Here is a 17942-nt window from a genome sequence, read left to right as displayed (position 1 = left end):
AGTATTAGTAGTAATATAAATTATTGTTAGTTTATTTGCGGACCTCCTTTTATCTGAAGACTGCAGAGCGGTGTGCATCATAATATAAAACCACACAACGGAACTACAGTATACATTAAAATGTCCTTAAATTTAACATTAAAATTAAGTGACCTCAGAGGACACTGTCAAGGGTTCAAAACAGCCCTAATACCTCATCTCCCTCCAAAAGCCCAACTTTAAAAGTTTCTTAAAATACAATATTGAGAGATCCAGTTGTACGTCCAATGGGAAGGAGTTCCATAAGTGAGGTATCAGTATAGAGTGGTGGTGACAGCAGCAGAGCCTCTTGGGTGGGGCACACTGGCAACGGCACTCTAGCAAAGTATTTGTGTCCTGCACCATACTTAGGCTTAATTGAAATCAGTGGATCAAGTTAGCCATGTTTTAAGTCTGATTGATTACATTAGGACCAAAGTTTACTAACTAAGTTTGAATCTGACTCAATGCCCGGTGCAGCTTACTTCATATTGTGACACCACAATATGGATTTCCCTCACCTTCCATCGTTTGTTGGTGGTGCAAAACGTGGGAAGTTGTGACATTGTAACGCAAGGCAAATTGTACTAGGTGTTACTTGGGGAAGCTAGATAGTTAGCTGCCATTTTCAGCTGCAGTCATACATCTTGGGCCTTCCAAAAGTTGCCAAACTCCAACTCCTGTCAGCTCTGTCCATTGACCACACTTGCTGGGTCAGGTGGTAGTTGTAATTGGGCAACATCTGGAGGGCCAGAGGTTAAAATAATGTCTAGAGTTCCCTGAAGTTAGTAATGCTATTAATAAATATGGTTATTATTTTGAAAAGGTTTCTATTTTGTAGCAGTTTTTTAAAAGAGCAACTGTTCCTGTTGCGTGACTCACAAAGAATCCATGAGGCACAGGTAAACAATGTACAGAAAATCAATAGGTTGTAGGTTTATTTATTTTTACCCTTTGTATATCTAAATTTGGAATGTAAGACTCCAAAACAAATAATAACGCATTGATGGTTGGTGGAAATCCTAGTTGTAGGTCAAGAGGTGAAGCCACAGGCTTCCTTCTGCCAGGGAAGCTAGGTGTATCTCCTAAGGAAGAAGTCTGGTGAGAAGGAAGTTGGTGGGTTTTCCTCAGGCATAATCAGTGCTTTTTTCTAAATAAATGTTTAGGGGTACTCTCATTTTGACTCAAGAAAATGTTGCGGGTGTTGTAAATATGTCCAATTTCTTTCTCAGTAAATGCAGGCTTCCAGAAGGTGTTGCCATGAGACATGGGCGTGTCCCCATTTGAGCCTTATTTAGCTGTTAATATACTTTTTCCTCACTTGAATTAGACCAGAGCAGTCCGCACTAAGAACCATTTTGTGTCTGTGAGTTCATGTAGGACTGTGAGTTCACTAGGTCTCCTGAGGCAAGCCATTCTCTTGGTCTTAGTCCTGCTTCTGCAGGTAAATAATGCTAATCGACCTTATGGGGTTATTATAAGGATTTCTGCAAGATCATGTAAGTGAAGCAGCTTGAAAATATGGAAATGCTATATAAATGTCACGTGGTATTTTGATATTACATTAAATTAAACTTCATTTTTTCTCCATGAAAATTAATGTGATTAACATGTTGGCTGAATCCCGACCAGCATTGCAGATAAGGGGTATGTTTTTGGAAATCAAGTGATCTCTGATAATGGGATAGAATCAGACATTCACTCGTAGCTTAAATCCCATTTATTTTAATGGGACTTGGTCATAGCTAAATTTTACTGAATTGTGCTGAAAGTCAACTTGTGAAGCCTTGTGAAACATTTTTATTTGGATATCACTTTTTAAGCGGATGACAGTGATAGCCTTTATTTATAATTTATTTTAATTCTAATGTCTTTTTAAGAATCATTTTTCAAAGAATCTCAGATGTGAGGTGTCTGAAAACCATTTTCAATAAAGCCGTACCCCGGTGAGAGGGGCAGCTGATACACAGAAGTAAAAACACATGCTCAAGCACTGCAAATATACATGTGTAATCTAGGAAATGTGTTTAAAATGTATGCTAAAGGATCTAGTATATTAGGACTGTCTATATGTCTTACTTAGCATGAGCTCTTTATCCCCCTCTGCCGTCTGCTTTCTTCTCGACAAAACTGATCCTCTTTTGATCTCAGTGGAACCATATGTTTATTTTAATGTCTGCATTGACGTGTAATTGCTTGTTTAAAATAAATTGGTTGCATTTCAACCAATTTCAAGTTTGCATAGAATGTCACCCACATAAACTTCCCACCTCTCTTCTCTTTGGTGGAACGTGTACAATTTGCACAAAGGGAAGAGGACACTAGTCCTTTCCTGTAGCAGCTTCTAGCACCCTTGGGGTGCCATACTGAGGTCCTTGTGGGAGGGCTTCCAGAGGTGTTGTGGGCTTGCTCTAGAGAAGGGCCGTTTCAAAAACCTTGTGTATGAGTAGAAGGGTTTGGGGCCTATCAAGTGTTATTATTAGCAGTTCTGTTGTTGTCAGGTGTGTAACCCGCAGTCGACAAAATATTTGATATGGTGGTGCATGGTTGCAGTTTGTTTTAACTGGAATGTTTCTGAAGACTGAATTACATTTAAAGTCTTTATTAACCCAACCTGCAACATCACAAATTGGAAAGTGAGATGTAGATGTAGGCAAAATATAACAGTTTTGCTGCTCAATTAAATGAAACATCCAGGATGTTTGAAATCAAAGAAAGATACCTTGGTTTGCCTAACTTGAGGAGGACAAGGGAAGGTAATATGGACCAATGGTCAGTCATCTCCAACATCCTTGCAGATGCACACTGGCTCAACTGAGGTTTCCAAAGACTCTTCAGATGAAGTCCCAGTAGAGAGCTTTGCAATAATCCAATCTAGATGGGACTAAGCCATGCGCTGCCGTATGTTTGCCACACTTCTTAGGTTGGAACTCATGACCATTAACACAAATGCAGTAGCCTCAATCTGTAGTGTTCCCCGATTTATTTTATTGTATTTCTGAGTGATATCTGAATGGCATTAGCATTCTGTGTGTCAGAAAAACTGACATGGGTATGTCTGAACCTCCCCTCTCCCCCCGTGCAGCTCAGTTTTTAAATAAAGTGCTCTCATGTAAATTGTTTCTTCATATATCTTCTCAATTGATAGCTGAAGCCAACATTACCTCCTTTTTCAATTACAGACCTTTCATGCTGCTATCAACCAAGTCTTTCCTGCAGAAGAAGACAGTAAGAAGGATGTGGAAGATAATTGTAAGTGAAAGTTGTAAAACCTGGCAAGATGTACTTATTTCCCCATTCAGATCTTTAATTTTTGCAGTTAACCCATATGCTATAGTTATCTGAAGACAGGATGTATATTGTCTTGTGATCCAGACTCTGCTTGAAAGAGTGATTTGGGTCTTGAGCCCCAAACCTTGTTTGAATCACTCTGGCTCAGAACCAGGCTTTGCCACTGGTGGGGGAGCATCCTTGAAGTGGAATTCTACCAAAGGCACACTCCCACCAGCAGAAGGGAGGAAGGCTACTTTTGATAGCTTCCTCTTCTTCTTGCAGCCCCTCCAAAACAGCATGGAAGGTGATCCTTAGGGCTGCAAGGAGGTGCGGGGGACACAGAGGGAATTGGCAAAAGACCACTCTCTCCCAGCTCTTGCCAGCAGGATCTCTCTACTGGATCAACACTGCAGGCGGAAGCAGCCTTTGTATTTGTGGAGGTTGGAATTTGGATTCAACCTTCTGCACATAGAAAGTTTGGGGTGTGGGGATACTGCATGTGCAAATCCATGAACTCTGTTCACCCTGGTTTGCTTTTCAGAGAGGGGACACATTTTTGTGATGTATAGCTCACTGAGTCAGAAACGTAACAAATAGAATAAAGCAACACAGACCTTGATCTGAACTGCAGCTGTGTTGCCCTTGACTGGCTTGTTTAGATGTTAGATAGTATGGGGAAAGAATGAAAGCTATCCCAATATATCCCTGGAGAACAAATGGGCAGCTAACATTTTATTTTGAACTGCTCCTTTCCGCCTATGATTGAAGAAAGTCTGCTGAAAGACTTATTACTAGCTTTTTGTGCAAGAGCACAAAATGTGGGTTTAGGGTAGTTTTCTAGCAGAGTGCTGTAGCTGTTTCCTGGCTCTCACTGTACACATCATGGCCTGTACTACAGCCATTCAAAAAGTAAGGTTAATTCCTGTAGGTATGTTTCCATTTTTTAAAAAATAATATTTTAAAAATTAGTTTTACATAAAGATTATACACACACAAAAAGAAACAGAAAAAGAACAAAGTTCTCTCGAACCTTCAGACCTCCCTCCATGGGTTCAATTTCTGACCCCCCCCCCGCAAATTTTACTGTAATCTATCTATTATATATCCATCATATAAAAAGTTCATGTTACTTTACAAGTGTCATTGTATTCCTACCAATGATTTCAACTGTTTACAGTGGTCTCTCAAATATATTGAAAATATAATCCAGTCTTTCACAAATTGGTTTTCCTGATTTCTGATCTTTCCCATCAGTCTTGCCATTTCAGCTGGTATGCTGTATTGTAGGTGTGTTTCCAAGAGAGGAACATAATTTTTTAGTCCCCCCCCCCAAGAGCTCACTATGTATGTTTAGGTACCATTTTAAACATATTATGCCTGAGTGTATTATAATAATAATTGTATTTATTTTTTATTAAATAAACAAGTTTATTTCTATATTTATATTTTATTTAAAAAGTTTAATTTTTTTATTAAATAAAAAAATATACAGCGTAACAACAAACAAAACTATACCCCCCCCCCCAAGTTTTAAAGGCCATAGATTGTTTAATTAGCCAAAGCTCTGGGAGAAGAGGGTTGTTTTTGCCTGCTGCCTAAAGCCACCAGGCGAGCTTCTCTGGGGAGAGCATTTGTTTTCTGTGTACTACTTGGAGATGAAGAAAGGTAATAAAAACTGGAACAAGTGTGTGTGCTGTGTTATAAAACATCACTGTGCTTTCCTTGTAGGTTCGCTAATGTATTTAAATGAAGCTACACTCCTACACAATGTAAAAGTTCGATACAGTAAGGACAGAATTTATGTAAGTACTGTACTGACTTTTAAAATGTGGAGTTAGAGGTGTTTGTCACAAACAACGGCTCAAGCCACGCTCCAGAATCCAGGGGAACCTGTGTGTGAAGAGGCAAACCTGCAAAGGTTTCTCTACCTCAGGTGGCCCATGCTTATAAAGTATGGCCCCACAGCCCCTTTCTACATGTTTTCCCTCTTCCCCTGAATTACAAGAATATGGCATGTTAATAGCAAAGATGCATTTCCCCCCTTCCTTTAAAAAACAAAACAAAAGAAGCACATGCCACCTCTGACCCTTCCTAGCTCAGTTGGCCACCTTAATCTTTTATGTAGCTATCAGATTGCCTGATTGCATGTAATGAATTCTGACTAAATGACACATAGTCCCCACCATCTGCTCTGGCAAGTGACAGCTGTGAAATAGAAGGAAGAAACTTTTGCAAGGGTGCCAGAAACAGATACGCAATTATATCAAATACATTTCCCCTCCTTTCTGCACTCCTGCCCCCTAAATCCTTAGTTACATATTTTGTCTGCATTGGGCTGTTATTACGATTATTGCTATTAATTTCATTGCTTGGTGTATAATTGCACAATTTTGGAAAAGTTTCTTAGTTGCAGATTATACGTTTAACAAATGCAGCTTTAAAAAACACATGCGGTTGTTATATATGCTTTGAATTCAAAATGGTTCTGAATTCAAGTGGCTCTTGAAGCAATGAGATTGACCTGACAGATACACGAGTCCAATCTCAAAGTCACGTTCTCATTTTGAATTTTGTAGTAGATCTCTAGAGTCTTTAGAAATTCCAAATCAATGAAACACCGTTATGGATTTTCTTTTATGTTTTCTTTTGGCAGACATACGTAGCCAACATCCTGATAGCAGTGAACCCGTACTTTGATATACCTAAACTTTACTCATCAGATGCTATTAAAAAGTATCAGGGTAGATCACTAGGGACACTGCCCCCGCATGTCTACGCAATTGGTAAGTAGTAACCATTTTGCCTTTGCTTCCAATCCTGATGCATTTTTTTCCATTGTTTATTTGGCTCATGATATTAGGGTGTTTTCTCACTTGTTTTAAACAGAGAAAAATGGGTAATTGTCTCCTGTCACTAAGGTGTTCTAAGATGGTGCATGGTATTGGTAATGGATTTTAGGAAGTCTAATTAAACTAAATCTGAATTGAGACAAGATGGGAGAACTGGTAGGAAGTCCATCTGAACATGGTCAAGGTAGTTTGCTTGTTCTTGTTGAGATTATGATTTCCTTCAAGGATTAGGTCCACTCATGGATGCCTGCATAGCATCTGGAGCCAGAAGTGCCTTTCATTAACCTTGTTTGGTGTGCCTACTTTGTATGGTCTGATAGAAAAATGATCTAGCTGCTGCTTGCTTGCTTATTTATTTATAGAAGCATTTTTATATCCCTCATTCGTGCAACGTAACACGGTAGTGTATGCAGTAAAATATAAAACACCATAAAACAGTACAAAATGGTTTAAATGGCTGATCAAAAAATTTAAATAGTTGCCTAGGCCTCTCTGCTTAAAAATATCTTCAAGGCATGCCTGAAACTAAAAAGTGATGGTACCTGCTGAATCTTTGCTGGAAGAGTGTTCCACAGCATGAGACCAGTGACGCTAAATGGCAGGCTTGTAGAGGCCAGTTGGGCCTCTGTAACTTAGGAGTCAATAACAGTACTGTATTCCCCTCTATGATCTTACTGATCAAGCTGGGATATAAGGGCTCAAGCAGTCCTTAAGGCATGTTAAGGTCCTTAGGTAGTTCAGGGCTTTGTATATGAGCCTTGAAAGTGGCATGGTTAATATGACCAGTCAGTGCAGATGTTTTAGCCAAGGCATTGCATGCTGTTGGGACAGTCTAGCTGCTGCATTCTGTACTACCTGGAGCTTCTGAACCATGGCCATAGCCATCCCCATATAGAGTGCATTGTCGCAATCCAGTCTTGAGGTTAACAAATATATGGAGAAGAGTGGTCAGATTATCCCAAGTGGACCCTTAGGTTCTGAGATGCTAAGTAGCACTGGGGGCATGACAGAACTGACAGATGGTTGAAAAACACTCATCTAATGCTACACTAGACTGTGCAGATAGGAGTAGGGCCACTGTAATACAGCGCCTCCAATTCCCATCTCACACAGTTGATCAAGGATGATACTGTGGTCAATGGTATCAAAAGCCACTGAGAGATTGAGTGGGGAGAACAGGGTCACACACTTTCCCTCTCTCCATAAAGCACTACCAAGGCTGATTCAGTCTCAGAACTAGAACCCAGATTAAAGTGAATTCAGATAATCAGTGTCACCCAAGAACAACTGAAGTTCCACCATCTGTGCCCCAAAGGAGTATTGGTAACTGACTAGTTGTTATTGCAAACCATTGCATCCAGAGTGGGCTTTTTAATGAGTGGATGCATCACACCCTAGATCCACATGGTCACCCTACTCCAGCTGTCTTAATCTGTTGTCCATACATTGGTTGTCTCCAGGTTACATTAGTGCAATGTGTTCTCTGAGATTGTCCATTAACCAAGTTTATAATCTAATGGGCTTCCTCCATCAGAGGTGAGGTGGGTGCTTTCAGTGGTGTTTCCTCCAAAGCAACATTTGCTTCGAACCCACTTTTTGTTCATTTTGGTGCCATGTTAAAGACAGGTAGCTTGAGGGCTCTTTCAGCTCCCATTTTATTTTTTACTTATTTACTTCTGTTCTATTTGGACCTAGTTCCTTTAATGTGTTGGTTTTCTTAAAAACAACAACAAATGCGAATTTCATATATTTGTCAGCCACTTTATAGATTGCATTGTATAAAAGTGGGAAATAAATGTTGTAAATAAATAAAGTAACATTATTTGTCTGTCTAGTATGATATTGCTTGTTGGTATTGGAAAGAATTCTCAGGCAGTAAATATGTTCACGTGAATACTTCAAAACATTGCGATTTCATTACTTCAGATGATGCCTACACAAGAACATTACATAGTGTTCAAAAGGCTAATGAAAACATTGATCTGTGTTGTTTTATATGAATCCATTTTAATGTCCTCTTAAATGTTTACTTCAGCCGATAAAGCATTTCGTGATATGAAAGTACTCAAGATGAGTCAGTCGATCATTGTGTCTGGAGAGTCCGGAGCTGGCAAGACAGAAAACACTAAATTTGTTTTACGGTTTGTATATCTAGTTGAAAACATTACCATTGAATAAAATACTGTGCGCTGGCTGTTTTAATCTCTCTTAAGAAATCGTGAAACTCCTAATGGGTGTAATTCAGATGCACAAAACAGTGGGAATGGCAATTCCAAGGTGGTTCCATTATGTACAGGGAGCCCCACCTGCCCCAGAGACTTCCTGGTGACAGGAAGCTTTCAAAATACGCATCATGATTCTTTCATTGCCCTCATAATTTACTTTTCTTTATTGCCCTTTGTCCAAGGAACTCAGGGATGGTGTTCATGGGTTTAACATCATTTTACATTCCCAATGGCCCTGTGAAATTGCCTAGGCTAAGAATCAGTGGTGGACCCAGAGGTCAACTTCAGCTGAGGTCTTCCCATACCAAGACACTAGTTATTTGCCATGCTGTCTCACTGGATAAAAAACAGTTTCTTCAGACATAGGACATGCATTCTAGGGTTCCATCCAAATGTTACATGTGTGAACACTGCTTACATAGCAGTGTTTTCCTAGCCTCTCTACCCTGCCCACCCCCACCAAATGCAGGCCCATAAGGTGACTGAAAACCCTTTTCTAGGCACCACACCCCTCAGGGAAGTCTTCCTGAATTCCTTGTATTTGTCTGTCTGATTTTTCCAATTCCGCTACATCCCGGTACCACACCGCAGACTTTCTTCTGGAAAGTTCCACACCTGCCAGGAGAGGTAGCTGTAATTTGGAGGTCCTGGCAGCACAAAAATTATTTCACTTGCATAACCTTTGGATGCAGCCCACAATCAGGGAGGAGGGAGGGAAATGGCAGTGTCTGCTGTTCCGCAAGTAAAGTAATGCAAAAGTGGTGACATTTATTTAATCCAATTTATATAGCCACCCTTTGATAATTATTCCTGGGGGTGGGGTGGTGGTTATATAAATATGAAAACATGTATTTGATAATGTTTCTTTTCTTTCTCTCACACAGGTATTTGACTGAATCCTATGGCAGTGGTCAAGATATTGATGACAGAATTGTAGAAGGTACTTTGTCATGCTTAAGTTTCATTTGTATAAATTAACAATAACTAGCTGAGGTGGAAGAAATGGGTATCACACTGCCATTTTGAAATGTGGTGTTGTATAACATCCTTATAACAGGCCATGTATTGGAAAGTATACTAATGAATGTGCCCAGTTATCTTACCAAGATACCAAATATGAGGGTGTCTCATTCTGTCAAGCTTCAGTTGACAAACAGTAGGCACTTTCAGCATTTGACCTCAGAATGGTTATGGTCTGTAGGAATCAGGAATGAGCTTCCTTTCTCTCTTTAAATCCAAATCAGAAATACTGCCACCAGACTCAGGGCCTTGGATGCAAAAGCAACTATCTGTGGAAGTAGAACCTGAACCTGTTCTATGAACTCTTGTACTAGCACCAGTGGAAGACTTCTTCACCGCAGTGTGTCAGGGTTGAGTTACAGAATGAGTGAGCCTGTAATGAGAGGGCTATGAAAGGTTTTGGAGCTTGGGCAAAGTCTTGTGCAATAGCATAAGTTACCGTATTTTTCGCTCTATAAGACGCACAAGACGCACCTAGTTTTTGGAGGAGGAAAACAAGAAAAAAAATATATTCTGAATCTCAGAAGCCGGAACAGCAAGACGGATCGCTGCACAGTGAAAGCAGCAATCCCTCTTGGCGCCAGGCGAGCCTCTCTGGGGAGAGCATTCCACAATCGGGGAGCCAGCACAGAAAATGCCTATGTATGAATGTGTGTAGAAACTAGCCTAGGAAGATTGCACAAGAAGGGAATATGACCCCCAGGCTGCAAACGGTTCCCCACCTCTGTACTGTAGTCTCACTGAGGCATTATCCACATGTAGACGCTATGCATGGATTAAGGAAGCAAAAGGCTGTGTGCCACTTGCCAAGCCCCACCTCCTGCCCTGCCCTGGCTGTCCATACATAGGGAAAGTGCATGCTTGAGCAACTGTCAGCACATGGATGTCTAGGGAGCATGGCTAGTGCCGTCCATGCAGAATGTTGAGAGCGGAGCCAGTGGCACAGTCCCACTTCCCCTTCCCACTTGTAAGTTCTCTGCATGGAGACTATCTGAAGGTGGCTTAGGTGAGAAGCACCCCTTCTGTGAAGGGCAGGTTTGAATCCAAGGCATCCCTCTTTCAAAGGCTTCAAAAGATAGAAGGGCGCAGAGCAAAGCATAGAACCGTCCACCATCCGTACCTTTGGTACCATCCTGCAGTTCTTAATTCTTTTATGTCTGATTTGATTCCTGAGTCAGTATGCTCATTATAACATTTGAGAGGAAGGTTTTCCTGTTCAGCTGGGCAATTAAAATTGTACCATATGATGTTGCAGCCAGAGATAGATAGATAGATGGACAGAAAGAAAGATAGATTTAGATACATAAGAAAAAAGGGAAGTCCTGCCATTTGTGCCTTTGTGAAAGGGCCCATTGCACTGGGGCACTGAAGGGTAGGCTAGACTGAGCATCTCTCTCTCTGCTTTTTAGTCCGTGTCAAACAGAGAGCAATGTGTCCACCTTTAGTGAATGATGAAAGACCTGAGAACGATGTTTCTTAAAAACAGTCAAATACATAGGCATTCCAAATCCACGGCTGACAGTTGGACGTAGTATTTGAAGCTGCACAGTTCCTGAACCCTTCTACCTAGAGGTTTGAGGTTTTTTGCAAAAGGGTTGGGGAGGAAGCTTTGAAAAAAAATTCTTACCTAGAACAGCTGCCACCGCTGCACACTAGCACCCGTCTTCTTTTGCACATCTTAACATGCATGTGTGCAGTGTGGCTGCATTGTTACAACAGAAGGACTTGTTCACAAAGCCTTTTTTGTAGCCTCTTCCAAAAAAAAAAAAAATATTCTCACATTTGAAGTACTTGTAAACATTGAGTCTTTGTTGTGATTCTTTGGTGTGTTTGCCTGACAAATTGGATAGCTTGAAAGGTCACCTACCAACCCAAACTGTTTTCTGTGTTACAAATCAAGGATAAAAAAAAGAAGAAAAACCACACATGCAAGAAAACTAAAAAGTTGGTTGAGAGCTGTCTGCTACCATCTTTGCTTTTCTTTGGTATTTTGAGATCAGTACTGACTTTTTGTTTTCTTTAAATATCCTTAGAGACAGAAGTCCAAATTCCTTTTTAATGCTTGTACTTCTGTCTCCCCCCACCCTTCCCCAATTCCCAAAACATTGTTGGGACTAAACGGATAAATGTTTTCTGAGGCAAAGGCAATTTTAAAATGTGGCGTTAGCTAAACATGTTTGTGTGTAGCAATAATGTGAATTTGAGGAGGACGGGACCTAAATGGGGACTTTCTTGAGTGCAACATTCCTGCTGAGGCTTGATATTACATGCCAAATGGTGGGAGATACAGCAGAGCCAGTGATAAATATACATTTCTTAAGATTTCCCAGAAGCCTTTGCTGTTGTAAATAGAATGCTGGACTATGTAAGCTGTGGTCTGGTCAAGCAGGACAATTATAGAACAGGTGTGGGGACATGTGGGCCTCCCCACTGGTGCTGGACCTTTAACAACATGCCAGCATGTCTCTTGGTGAGGAATGATGGGAGTTGTGGTGCAACAGCATCTTGAGGGCCTAAGGTTCCCCATCCCTGCCTTACAGTGATATTGCAGTGAGCAATATCAGTAGCTTTGTTTTGTATAAATGATGCCTGCATCTGCTTAATATTGTTAATTTGCCTTGTACCTGCCCTGCATGGAAAATTTCCTTACCGTTGGGAAACTATAGCCTATTATTACTATTATCATCATCATCATCATCATCATTATTATTATTATTATTATTATTTTGTATCAGTTATTAGTTGCTTTACTCGTGGAGGTAACTCATAGACTCAGTAGAAATACTAAAACCAACTGCAATAAGCAGATTAAAAACTTTTTAAAACCTCAATAAAAGACAGGGCTTACAGATCCTGCCACACTAGAAGAGGCCAAAGATACTTAAAAACCCTTCAAATCCAGGGCCCAAAGCCCAGGTGAAAAAGAAAGCTTTTGCCTGGAGCCTAAAACTAGATAATGATGGTGCCAGAGGGGTCTCCCTGGGGAGAGCAGCCCACCATTGCAAGTGGCCACGTGCTTATGCTGTTTTGCATTGTTTTTGATGGCTCAGTTGGTTCTTGAAGGAGGAGTGCAGACTTTGCTGGCCCAGTGATGCAGCAGCGCAGCTTAAACGCCATAGTCTGGGCAAGATTCCAGGCACCTGCTTGTTGCAAGGCCAGTGGTTCTGTTTGTGTTTGTAGCCGAGCCATGGGATCAGGGCTGTCCTTTCCGTTATCATCAGATAGTTGCCCTGATCTGGGGATCACAGAAGCAGCTAGCAGGCCTTGTGCATTGTCCTTCTCTCAAGGAATGAGATAATTCATGTGCTTGGGGATGCAGCTGCAGTTGCTTTAAACAAGCTATTGAATGTGTGACATTTTTTTTCTGTCCAAAGCTAGCTTTTGCTCACCTGATAATTCTGACCGTTTCTAGGCAGCATCTTAAGGACTAGAGCAAAGTCTAACTTGCCTTATAGATTTTCTTGAGGGGTTCTTTCTTGAATTGTGTATTGTAAAAAAGGATGGAAGGGTGGAAATGACTGTGTGTTTATCTATAAATATATAAGATGAGGTGATCTGCCTATAATTTATTTTGAAAAAGGTAATTTTATTCAAATTCTTTGAGAGAGTAACACATTTAGGGATTTAAAAATTGTGTTTGCTTTTCTGTGCTTTAAATAATTATTCTCCCCACCTTTGCTTCAAATGGAAAAAAAAAATCATATTAAGCCGCTTTCATTTTATTCTTCTTATTTTAATAGCCAACCCCCTTCTAGAAGCCTTTGGAAATGCAAAGACCGTTCGTAACAACAACAGTAGTCGCTTTGGAAAATTTGTCGAAATCCATTTCAATGAAAAGGTATCAGTACTTTTTTGTGCATGGTAGGTTTGCACAGGAACTTCCCTTTTCATTCTGTAATCTCATTTGGGAAACCCCTTTAAACATAACCATCTCCTCATTCAGAAAAGCTTTATTTTTCCCCTCCTAGAATTCAGTAGTTGGTGGATTTGTGTCACATTATCTGCTGGAGAAATCAAGGATCTGCGTTCAAGGCAAAGAAGAAAGGAATTACCATATTTTCTACAGGCTGTGTGCTGGAGCCTCTGAAGATATAAGAGAGAAACTTTATTTAAATTCGCCAGATAATTTTAGAGTGAGTTGATTGTTCTTCCTCCCTACTTTCCTCCATCTTGCAGAATGCTTACAGTGAAGTTGGTTGTTTCAATTCAGACATGAAACCGGGGTAGCCAACGTGGTGCCATCCAGGTGATGCTGGACTACAATTCCCATCATCCCTGGCAATTGCCCCTGCTGGCTTGGGTTGATGGGAGTTGGGAATCCAACAGCAACTGGAAGCTGCCAAGTTGGCTACCCCTGTACTAAACCTTGATTTTTGTGCCCAAAGTGGTTGACTCTTCAACTTGTCATCATATTGCTGCATTCTCCTATAACATATTTTTTATCAGTTAGATCTTTTCATGTATATAAGCATTTTATTTGTGTTAGTGTCTTGTTATGCAAGGCATGGAATGGTTTGCAGGCTGACACATAATATGAAATCAGATCCAAATGATAGGAAGGAATTCAGCGTCGTGGTAAAACAAAATGTTCCATCAGCACAAATATTGCCCACTATGACTTGCTTTAAATATTTTTTTAAAAAATTGCTATTTGCTCTAGTTCATTTTTACCGTACAGTTCGCTGTAGCGATGTATTATGAATAGTCCATGGGTGTTGTTTTTCTCTGATTGAATTTCGTTTTAAGGGTCTATTTGTTCCACTGTCCTGGTTTTAAAGTATATTGGGTTCGACCCAGAGGTCTCATGAACAGCTCATGCAATATTTCCACTGGAGGAAAGGAAGAGGTGATTTATGCTGATTTCCCCATTCTACCCACCCCCAAAAATCTGCACTGAAAGGTTGGCCTATTCTTCAGAACAGTATGGAAAGTGGTGCTGAGGGGCTGCAGGCATAGGGGGAATTTAGCCCAAATCTCCCCTCCCTTTCCACTGGTGGGAGCTTCCACTGGATATCAGTCTGTTCCACATAGGACCTCTTCTATTCATGGAAGAAAAAGTCTTGATCTAACCCAGAAATAATACCTGCATTTTCAAATAATTAAATTAAATGTATAATAGGATGTAAATGAGAGGGACACGGGTGGCGCTGTGGGTTAAATCACAGAGCCTAGGACTTGTTGATCAGAAGGTCAGCAGTTCTAATCCCCGCAACGGGGTGAGCTCCCGTTGCTCGGTCCCAGCTCCTGCCCACCTAGCAGTTCGAAAGCACGTCAAAGTGCAAGTAGGAAAATAGGTACCACTCCGGCAGGAAGGTAAACGGCATTTTCGTGTGCTGCTCTGGTTCTCCAGAAGTGGCTTAGTCATGCTGGCCACATGACCCAGAAGCTGTACGCCGGCTCCCTCGGCCAATAAAGCGAGATGAATGCCGCAACCCCAGAGTCGGTCACGACTGGACCTAATGGTCAGGGGTCCCTTTACTTTTACCTTTACCTTAGGATGTAAATGAGACCATAAAGTAGGCCTCGTGGCAAATTTACAATTCTGTAACATGATGTTACAATTACATCCTGTAACATAATGATGATACACCATATTTTTCTACTTCCTTCTATAGTTTTTGTTGTTAATTGTATCTTTTGTTTTCCTTTGCTTCACAACAGTATTTGAATCGTGGTTGCACTCAGTACTTTGCCACCAAAGAAACAGATAAGCAAATTTTACAGAACCGCAAAAGTCCTCAGGTATGAGAGCTACTCCTTATGTTTTACATTCATGTTTAAAAGCTCAGACTTTGCAAAGCAGCAGCAGCATTTGCTGCAGCCATCGCTTGCTGCTATTTCACATCTGGTTCACATGGTACAACTTCTTTTTGCTTTGTATGCAAGCAGTTTGGCAGCACTGATCCTTGTTTGAGAACAGGGACTGAATGTCACCACCACTACTACTTCAGACAAATGATTGGCACTGTCAAAAATGACAGCAGCCATCTGTTAGTGCATGCAGATCCTAATGTGCAGCTGGAAAACCTATCCACTGCTCTATGTAAGGGCATTTCAACTGGGACCCATGGTCTCAGCTGTGGCTTCCCTTCATGAACCGAACTTTTATTCATGTATATATGGATTAATCTTGGGAGGTTCTGTTCTTGCCTATGTGCCCAAGTTGTAGCCACTGAAATTTCGTTGGCACACCTTCTTTAGGGAAAGTGGCCTGTAATTGAATGCCCAATTGGATTCCCCACCCCAATCTGACTATTTATAGAAATGAAACAACAACACAGCAGGTATTTTTTGCTTGCTGTGTAGTTTAACATTTCACTACATTGTTGAGTTTAAATACTTGCAGAAGCCCAAAGGTACAGAGTATATTTTATAATGCTGGTCTCAGTAAAATAAACAAGCAGAAAAGCAAAATTCAATAAAGGTATGCTATTGGGCTGGGTTGTTGATCCTGATTTCCCTACCTCCCCACTCCCTAGTCATCGCCAGTATGTAGCCTCCAGGTGGGTTCCTGTTCACAGAAATGCTTCACTCCCCATGTGAGTGCCCACAACAATTGCAATATTCGTACCCCAGAAAGCACATTGGGGAACAGTTAGCTTATGTACTGGCACCTTTAGGATTATTCATTAATTTATCTGTTTGTGGTAGCTTGGAGCTGTTGCAATGTCCAATAAAGTAATTTGTCCAACTCCTAGTATTGCTATGTAGCGCGGAGACATTAATTTTTTTTCCTATTATAAGGCACGTGTAAGTAATAATTAAAAAAAGTAAATAAAAATAACAGTATTCTCTCCAAAGGATCAGTCATATAAAGAATGCACAACCAACTTCATTTAGCCATGAGTGGGCATTGCTTTATAACTATGTAATTGTTCACACGACTGCTTGAACCAGTGGCATTTGAGGGTCTTAAATAAACTTTTAGCCACAGACTGTATAAGACAGTGATGGCCAAATTTGGCCCTCCAGCTGTTTTGGGCCTACAACTCCCATCATCCTTAGCTAACAGGACCAGTGGTCAGGGATGATGGGAATTGTAGTCCGAAAACAGCTGGAGGGCCAAGTTTGGCCATCATAGGTGTAAGACATGCTCTCACTGCTGAGGAAGCTGTGGTGCGGGTGGAGGGTAGTCAGGTGAAAAAAGGTGGTAGGGTTTCTGCTGTGTCACAAACCTCACCTGCTGAAATTCCCTCTTCAGCTCAACTGTTAAAGGTGCGGGGAGCCCTGACTTTTCTTTTTCCTTCCACCCGTCCATCTTATGTGGATGCCATGTGAAAAAACTAACTTACTCTCAGTTCAGTGGGTGATATGTGTCTTTTACATCTACTTGACTCCTGTACTGATCAAAAGCTTTGGTTGTTGTGGGCTAAAAGCCATGTGAATGAGCCTGGTGTCAAAAACTTGAAGGGATTGTTAATATTAAATGAAGAGAAGATCCATCTTGTAAATACAGGGATCCTTTTAAATATAGATATGTGATCTTGAAGGATGACCTATTTTCAGAGGTATATTAGAATGCAAATTCTGTCTTCGGTTTTAAACAAATATATAGTCTGTGATCTCAGTATGGATCTTGGAATTGATTCCTAAGAATGTCACCTGCCCTTTCTAACTATAAGTTATTCTCTTTCATCAAGCTATTCCATTGTATAAGTCATCTTTGTTGTTTCATCTTTAAACCTCCTTGAACATGTTTTAATAATAGTAAGCGGAGTAATCAATTAATGCTTACATTATTTTTATCCTTTTCCTATCAGGAAGATGAGGTGATCACTTTGTATAATTTGAAATTTTAATTTCATTAAATTGCTACGTGATGTGAATTTTTCAGATGCATGTTAGCATTTTTATTCTTAGATGATTAGATCAGTGTTTCCCTTGTTTGGGATTAAAGTGGGTACAATGCAAGTCAAATTGCATCTTCTCTTTGGGTTTACAGTGAACTTTTAAGATTTAAGGATTATTTTTCTGCATGCTTCCCCACAGCCTTGCATGTAGTAGCTTGCTTTTTAGTTAAAATGTTTAGATTTTAGAGGTGGTGGTGGTGTGTGATGTTTGAACTCAAAACAGCTGAATAACCATAACTGTGTGTAACTTTCCCTCCCCACAAAGAACCCATTGCTTGGTGAATTCTTATGCACTATAAAAGTTCATAAGAACTGGGCTATGGACTTCTATACACAGTTCTGTTTGCCAGACCAGTGTTTGTTTTTCTGCTGAATTTTATGATCCCACACTTCATTCATAATCTATGTATATTGCTGTCGCCTGACTTTTCTTGTGCCAAAACTGCGGAATGTTAATATTGGGCCTGAACCAAATGTTCGCAAGCAGACATTTTTGTTCCATTTTATGGGGGCCAAAATGGGGATGGGCCTGTAGCTCAGTGTTAGAACTTATTCAAAGATCAACCCTTGACATTTCCATGTAGGCCTGCAAATGATTCCCTTCCAAAACACTGGAGTGAGCTCCTAGTCAGCTTTGACAGTTCTGAACTAGATCAACCAATGATCTGAATTAGTGTGAGGCAACTTCCTTTGTCCTTGGCTCCTCC

At 40.6% G+C, this 17942-nt stretch overlaps 1 protein-coding gene across 6 annotated transcripts in view; it reads left to right on the top strand.

The window, feature by feature from the left end:
- Positions 1–17942, top strand: part of MYO6 (myosin VI) — a 106404-nt gene that overhangs the window by 33484 nt on the left and 54978 nt on the right. For all 6 annotated transcript variants that reach the window (XR_014508883.1, XM_083431145.1, XM_083431144.1 and 3 more), the window contains exons 3-10: positions 3201–3270; positions 5020–5093; positions 5945–6074; positions 8176–8281; positions 9250–9305; positions 13126–13223; positions 13354–13518; positions 15047–15127. Coding sequence is in view for 5 of the 6 variants with exons in the window: in XM_083431145.1 (XP_083287271.1) it covers positions 3201–3270; positions 5020–5093; positions 5945–6074; positions 8176–8281; positions 9250–9305; positions 13126–13223; positions 13354–13518; positions 15047–15127 (780 nt within the window). In the remaining variant the exon portion in view is untranslated. The remainder of the gene's footprint in view (positions 1–3200; positions 3271–5019; positions 5094–5944; positions 6075–8175; positions 8282–9249; positions 9306–13125; positions 13224–13353; positions 13519–15046; positions 15128–17942) is intronic.

This window comes from Podarcis tiliguerta (assembly GCF_965153285.1).
Source record: "Podarcis tiliguerta genome assembly, chromosome: 3".
In the NCBI taxonomy this organism is placed as follows: Eukaryota; Metazoa; Chordata; class Lepidosauria; order Squamata; family Lacertidae; genus Podarcis; species Podarcis tiliguerta.
This window is presented reverse-complemented; position numbering and strand designations above follow the sequence as displayed.